The sequence below is a fragment of the Lytechinus pictus genome, chromosome 12, assembly GCF_037042905.1.
Source record: "Lytechinus pictus isolate F3 Inbred chromosome 12, Lp3.0, whole genome shotgun sequence".
NCBI lineage: Eukaryota > Metazoa > Echinodermata > Echinoidea > Temnopleuroida > Toxopneustidae > Lytechinus > Lytechinus pictus.
In genome coordinates, this window is record NC_087256.1 from 7,728,869 (window position 1) to 7,736,913 (window position 8,045).

An 8,045-nucleotide genomic window follows, 5' to 3' on the forward strand; every position below is an offset into this window, starting at 1 on the left:
CTCAATATTTCTAAAATGCTTTTCTCACATGGCCCAAAGCGCTCACAATTTCAGTTAACTTATTTATAGAAACAAAAAATCAGAATGACGTAGGAAATGAAGGCAGTTGCCTAGAACAAACAAATTTTAAGGGACTTCTTAAAGGACAAGTCCACTCCAACAAAAAGTTGATTTGAATAAAAAGAGAAAAATCCAACAAACATAATACTGAAAATTTCATCAAAATCGGATGTAAAATAAGAAAGTTATGACATTTGAAAGTTTCGCTTAATATCACAAAACAGTTATATGCACATCCTGGTCAGTATGCAAATGAGGAGACTGATGACGTCATCCACTCATTATTTCTTTTGTATTTTATTATATGAAATATGAAATAATCTAATTTTCTCTTCATTGCCAAGTGAAACAACGATTAACTCCTCCCTGAACATGTGGAATTAGCATTGTTTAATACTATATGGTTCAGTCAAGTTGGTTTGTAAAAAATGAAATATTGTATAATTCAAACAATAAAAAACAAAAGAAATAGTGAGTGATGGACATCATCGACTGACTCACCTAGTTGTGCATATCACTGTTTTGTGAAAAATAAGCGAAACTTTAAAATGTCATAACTTTCTTATTTTATATCCGATTTTGATGAAATTTTCAGTGTTGTGCTAGTTTTATTTTTCTCCATTTATTCAAATCAACATTTTTCTGGGGTGGACTTGACCTTTAAATGACATTGTTGGGGATCGTCTCATTTTGAGAGGGAGAATTATTATCCAAGGTGTATCAAAGCTACCAGTGAAGTGCTTTAAAGAGATTTTGAAATGTATTCAAATTAAATCTGCTGTGTGAAGAATTAAATCAAGGTAAACTTAGTTTGTTAGTGACCAGATTGAAGAAACAACAAGGAACCAAAAACTTATTTATTTTTCTGTAATGTTTCAGTGAAGAGAAAATATCTCCAAGGCATGATATATATTACATTAACACATCTATCACAATTCCAAAGTGACAGAATTAGCTTGATGGACAAGCTTCATTTTTCATCAAAACGATTTGCAGTCAAATTTAGTTGATAGTTATTTTTATAATTTCTCAAGGGCAATTTCTTTCATTCTATATAAAACTGATGGAGGAAAAATATGTTCAAACGATATTGCAAGCAATGTAGTGCTTGTTAACTCCTCTTAATAAAATAAATAAATATCCTAAATAAGTAAGCAGATGTATTTAGTTGTGCAGTTCAAAGGCCAATCACAAACCTTTGTGAATTCTCACATCAAAATAGAAACACAGATATCTATCTTACTATATGCAGGAAAATATAAAGTTATGAATGAACATCATCAGTTAGTTATTATGTCTGCCCTTTAGCCTGAAGCAATAAAAACTCCCAATACAAACATTGACTTGTTTGAGGTGCGTATTATTATCTCTTGATTTGTCAATGTTTACCAATGGTAGTGGTAGATAAGTTAACATCTAAAAAAAGGCTGTAATCTACACGTGGTGGAATGAGTATACCCAGATGGGAAGGGGACAGGAGGGGCGTGCTGAGGACATGCCCAACTAATGCAACAGGTGGAGCTTATCTCATGATGTATTCTGTTTGACAACACACATCTTCCGTTCAATAGCAAGAATCTAAATCATGATTTGTGCATGGGATCATTTATATCGTAGATATTGAAAAAAAGTATGGCTGTATAGAATATATTGCTATCAGTTCATTTGAACTGTCCTACTTAATTAAAAATAATTATTCACTGACCAGTCTGCAGTGACTGATTAGCTTTACTAGTTCACTTTTCATCTCAAGAATTTGGTCATTTTAGTCAATATTTGAATAAGCTCTGTTGAACTTCCTACATCATCAGATATCATCGATGAGATGTTGTAACCCAGCCTAGTTCTTTTTCCTTTCAGCTCAAGGTCACTTTCAAAATGCACAATCCAATTTCTTCATGTACATTTCCATTGATGATGGATGTAGATTTCAGTTTGTTTGTAAACATTGCGTCAGATCCCCCTGTGCTATCATTTCCACTGTGTCCTTCGTTGTCACCCAATGACCATGACTAAACTTCCTAGCCATGTTTGAACAAGATAAGCAAATCGATGCGGAAAACATGTGACCCTTGTACCATAACAGAGAATGGCCGAGCCAAGTTTGTGTTATTGAGATAGCTCTGTGGAGTTTGCTGGTTACAGAAGAATGGCTCACCTCAAAAGATGATTTGGTTGCAACATGTTAAAAAAAATGTTTTTCCGAATTCATTTCCTTTTTTGGTTTAATTGTACAGAATTGACCTTGCAACAAGGATATCATTTTACCAAAATTTGATTGCATTTTGAACATATCTCATACCTGTGTCACACAGACTCACTACTCTAAACATACTCCTTGATTTTTAGTATATTTTGATTATCTAAAGTTCATTTTTAATTCATTGATTAATTGTGTCAAAACTACATGTATGATATTTATCTAATTCTTCTGCTTTTATCAAAAGCAGACTTGGGGCTGTCAATATGGCACTTCATACATACATCAGGGGCCTATTGCATGAAATAGAAACTCTTGCATTTTTTTTGGGAGAGTTTTTCAATGTGTTATTATCAATAACAATTTTTTTGCCAGAGTTTTTTCATGGCTAATTTGTTATGCAACATGCCCCAGTTCTTCATATAGCCATTTGTGCATAAATGATGTTCAGCCTTTTTGGAACACAACCAAATACATTAATGGCAAATCATACTAAAATTCATGATTTTATGAGTAACTTAAAAATTATTGATCAATTAAGGCGTAAAAATAATGCATAACATAACCTGTTCTAAATTTCATTTTTATATTTCATTCTTTGCTCAACAGAAGCCGAGCAAGCAGCTGATGCTCTCAACAGTAGATGGTTTGGTGGCAGGATGGTCCGGGCAGAGATCTACGACCAAGACAAATTTGATTCAAGTGACTTATCGGGTTGATCCTTTTCTCTTCTTCCAACCTGTTCATTCTTCTATATCTCCAATTCACATGGTGATTTCAAGTTCAGTGTTGACAGATGGTATAGGTGTTTGGTCAATTTTTATGCCAGCCTCGGCATTTGAATTAAAGGTAGTGCAAGATCTGAACTTTTGAGCCATTGATAGTGTCAATAGTGTTGATGATTGGTGTAAATCTGCATTTGGTGATGGGGGTATCTTAGGTGGCCAAATGTGTACTCTCGACTTAAACACCAGCCAGCACTAATGTCAACACCAAAATTGATATCACCAATTGTGTTCTTTCCATCTTTTGCTGATTCATCAGTCTTGTCCACCTTGATAACTGTTTTATGTAAGATCCTGAACGTCCTTTTCTTTAATCCATGAGCACCTAAACCTGTGGTAAGAAGTTTTTTGGTTCTTTAAATTCAAAGAAAGTCAGTAGAGGACCAGAGGCTTATGCAAACAGACTTTAGGCTGTTAGGTCCAGGGGTATGTCGGACGAATGTGTTGGAAACGTATGCATGACTTTACAATTGGTTTGAAATATGACAAGCCAAATGGGTGTGGTCAATCATTTTATAATCACTTCAGCTAAAATTAAAGTATGCAGATTCAGAGTAACAATCTTATCATAAATAATTATATTTCATTCAAAGGGCATTTTTTTTCTCAGTTCAAGTTAGATATCTGGAAATGTAGTTGGCTTCGAATGAGGAGGAAATTTTTTGGCCATACCATTCAGCAATCCATATTTAATTCATTCATAAAGCCATTTAGGTTATTGAAACACTTCCCAGAAGCCTATTATGCCACAATCAAACCAACGAAACTGACGTTACTCAGACTGATCAAATACCATTCAAAATAACATATTTGCTTTGATTGGTCTAGAGTTGGTTTCATTGGTCTAACTGAAGCATGAGATTTAGTAGCATATTCAGAAGTGGTAACTCTCAATACTCTTTTGCTCAAACCTCGCATTACACTTAGTTGAAAATCTGTTCATATTGATTTGAATCCTTAGTATAAGAAATTATATGTGTTTTGGTAATTCAATTATGAAATAAGTATAATGAAATACATGGCTTGCATTCAATAAAACAAACTTAAGTTATCCAATGCAAACAAACTTTCACATCCTCAAATTGGCACCCAACTTATTCAGATGCATAAATAAATCTTCCACTAAAGTTGGCAGATTGTACTGCATTATGCAATATATTTATTATAACAGTTTTATTTTAGATATATTGACTGCTGATAGAATATGAATGGAAAGTAAATATTGGTGTTTTGCCAATTTGAGGAGAGAACCACAAAGCATTGTGATGTTTGGAAAATGATATCTGTGACTGATCTTCTCTCAAGTGTATTCCAGTAAGAAAGTCGAGATTATGTCTCTAATCTACCCTTTCATATGTACAATGAAATATCATGCAATGAAGTTTGTTTATTCTATTCTTTGTATTTGTCACACTTTTATATCAATGTAATGAATGCACAATCAATATTATGACTTGTTCCATTTCAGTGAGTATGTATCAAGAAAAGTATATTCATGGATGGGTTTTTATCCCATTTAGTCTGTTGTATCAATTAATTCCATCGTTGAATCCTGCTATTCTGTTTCTTGGTGGTGATTTTATTTTTACCTGGTTGCTATTGTGTGAATGCTTGTAAGAAAGCAACCAGAGGACTGAAGGCTTAAGGTCCTCTCTGAGGAAACTGGTAATGAGGATAAATTCCTTACCAAAGGGCACTAGTGCACCAAGTGGGAAATCAAATCTTCTTAGGCATAATTTGTATGTTCTGGGACTAATTCACTAAAACTGCTAAATTCAGTTTTTAGAGGTTTAATCTATTATGTGATATTTCACTGCAGCATTTAAAAATGATTTTACCTGTTAGTGAATGATACATGTAGAGAGTGAATTTGCTAGAGATTTAGCAAATGTTATTGATTTCATGTTTGTTAAACGGGCAGAGATGAATGTAAGTAATTACTACACTGGTTTTATTATTATTTTTCATTTTCATAGATCTGATTTCATTTTGTGGCATGATGATCAACATACCTAGTCAAAATTTAAATACATGACATTTTAATTGGTTGATATTCTTTTTTTAAATATTTTTTAAATACATTTTTTGGTTCTCAATGGAATACATGCTCTGCATTTGATGCACGTGCATTATGGGTGATTTCTACAGACTTTCAAGTCACTATATTATTGTCATGCTGCTTAGGGTCTCTTTTTTTAGGAAGAGTTGCCAGATATATCAGAACCCAAGATGTTTTTCTTACCCTTTGTATTGAAGATGACCATACAGTATGTCCATTGAGAGATGTATTGCATAAATGTACACCGTAAATAGTGTTCAATCTTAAGCTGTTGCTTGCTGCTAGATGGAGGGTAGTCTGCTGTGCAAACCCTTCACTCAAGGAAAGTGGTCTGAATTCTCAGCCTACAGTGACTTGTGTACAGAAGGTCCAACTTGCTCGGGAAGAGCAAGTTGTATCTTAGCTAGTCTTTTGTGAAGACCCACTTGTTGATCAAACGTTTCAATCATGGTCTGTTCCTGCAGACTAGACGAAGATTATCAGCTTACATGATCACTTTCTCGTAAAGCATAAAGACTTCGGAAAATGGGATTGTGAACTTAAACACCTAATCTGATTCTCCTTAAGGAATCTGTCAGATTGACAAAGAAATTAGATGATTTTTTTTTTCATTACACAAAATTTTAACTGTATACCAGATGTAGTCTGAAGCCAGCTGAACCCAAGTCAAAGGTCACAAGCTACTAGAAAACTCAAAACACTGATTGAATTTCACCTCCTTAACTTAAGCCATCATGCATCCTCCCACACTTTGCCTCCACCCAGGTGTTAAATGGTTTCCAAGAGGATGCAAAAGCCTATCTGGTATGCCTAGCAATTAAGATTGGAAACTCTTGTGAAAATGCTGCCCATGGAGTGGAGAAAGTGTGTAAAAAGTTTGCTGGCAAGGCAGGATTCAATGGCGGGGATAATGTATCTGTAAAAACCTTGAGACGTCTTATTATATAGCGCTATATGAAAGTGGAATAGCATCATTATTATCCCTAATTTAAGAAGTTTATTATCAACCTTTGGTAACAGTGTCTCCCACCTCAGAAATACCCCTCTTGCTCTGATTATTTATTTTAAAGCAGAATATTGCAATGCAATTGAGCTTTTTGTAAGGGACCCCATTAAATTTGATAAGTATAAAGTACAACTGAAGCTAGGGCCAAATAAAGTATACTGTTGAATGCAAGTGTTAATGTGTAAGTGTTCATGATCTATATTATTATGTATGTGCTTTCAAAGTGCTGTAATTATTTATGTCAGCCTTATTAGCTGTTGTTCTGCCAGCTACCAAACTCATTGTAAATAAAGAATTGTGTACATATTTTATGTATGGTGTCATGCATTCATTTGTTTTTATTTCCAATTTTCTGTTCAACTTATTTGGTGCAATCTTGCTCTGTCTATATATTATGTTAAAGGTCAAGTCCACCCCAGAAAAATGTTGATTTGAATAAATAGAGAATAATCAAACAAGCGTTACGCTGAAAATTTCATCAAAATCGGATGTGAAATAAGAAATTATGACATTTTAAAGTTTCGCATATTTTTCACAAAATAGTGATATGCAAATGAGACAGTCGATGTCCCTCACTCACTATTTGTTTTTTTTTTGTTTTTTTTTTATTGTTTGAATTATACAATATTTCATTTTTTAAAGATTTTACAATCAGGACCAACTTGGTTGAACCATACATTATTAAACAATGCTAATTGCACATGTTCAGGGAGGAATTAATCGTTTCACACAACAGGAGGGAGAAAATGGGAATATTTTTTTCATATTTCATATAATAAAATACAAAAGAAATAGTGAGTGAGTGATGTCATCAGTCTCCTCATTTGCATACCAACGAGGATGTGAATATAACTGTTTTGTGAAATTAAGTGAAACTTCTAAATATCAAAACTTTCTTATTTTACATCCGATTTTGATGAAATATCCATTGTTATGCTTGTTGGATTTTTCTCTTTTTATTCGAATCAACTTTTAGTTGGGGTGGTCTTGTCCTGTAATAAGGTAATAAATGGTCAAACTCGATCAGGGCCTGGTTTCATAAAATTTACTTTTATTGTAACTTTTTGCATCCAATAGTAACTTCCGTGGAGAACTTGATTTTGATTGGATGTATTATTACCATGGTAGTTACTATTGGACAACCGAATTACTATGAATTAATAGTAACTTTAATGCTATGAGGCCCTGGTCTCACTTTTTGTATACAACCTGCCATCTCCATACAATTTTGTCCATTTTCCACTTGCCAAAATAACAATTACAGTATGTCTTCACATCCAGATTGGCTAATTATATTTAGTTTAACATGCTTGACTATTTTGCACTCCAGATAAGACATAGAAGATCTCTTCAAGGGCAGCAGTTGGAATTGGGTTCTAGGTTTCTTGTATGCCTTTGAATAAACTAGTTCGCGTTATCTCTCGTCTGCAATGACCGCTAATATTTTGAAACACGGGGATGTTCAATCAAGTGTACTTTTAAATCTTTCCAAAACTTAAAGGGGGAGTGAACTGTGTGTTATAAATACATATACGTTTCCAGATATCAATACTACAGAGAATAAACTGACCTATAATTGTATACAGTATTTGTATAGTGAAACTAAAATGTTTTGAGAGGAAAAGTAATTGTTTTGCTACTTGGTAACATAATTACTGCGGTATAAAGGTATCGAGTAGTTAATTATAGTGTGTTATCAATCAAGTGGGTCTCTACAACTAGACTACACTGGCATTATGGGTCAGGAAACTGGCCATGCAGGTATGTGTAGTTGAGGACTCGAGATGGCGCTATTGGTTCGTATCTGCTTTAAAGGGGTGGTCCGGGCTGAAAGTATTTACAGCCTAATAAATAGAGTAGAATTCACTGAGCAAAATGCCGAAAATTTCATCAAATTCGGATAACAAACAACGAAGTTATTGAATTTTTAAGTTA

General features: G+C 33.8%; 1 protein-coding gene across 11 annotated transcripts in view; it reads left to right on the forward strand.

Annotated features, from left to right (window-relative positions):
- The window catches only part of LOC129273464 (poly(U)-binding-splicing factor PUF60-like), a 28,315-nt gene extending 21,894 nt beyond the window's left edge, over positions 1–6,421 (forward strand). For all 11 annotated transcript variants that reach the window (XM_054910493.2, XM_054910498.2, XM_054910499.2 and 8 more), the window contains one exon: positions 2,870–6,421. In XM_054910493.2, coding sequence (XP_054766468.2) covers positions 2,870–2,979 — 110 coding nt within the window. In that variant the 3' untranslated portion in view covers positions 2,980–6,421. The remainder of the gene's footprint in view (positions 1–2,869) is intronic.
- Positions 6,422–8,045: the final 1,624 nt, after the last annotated feature.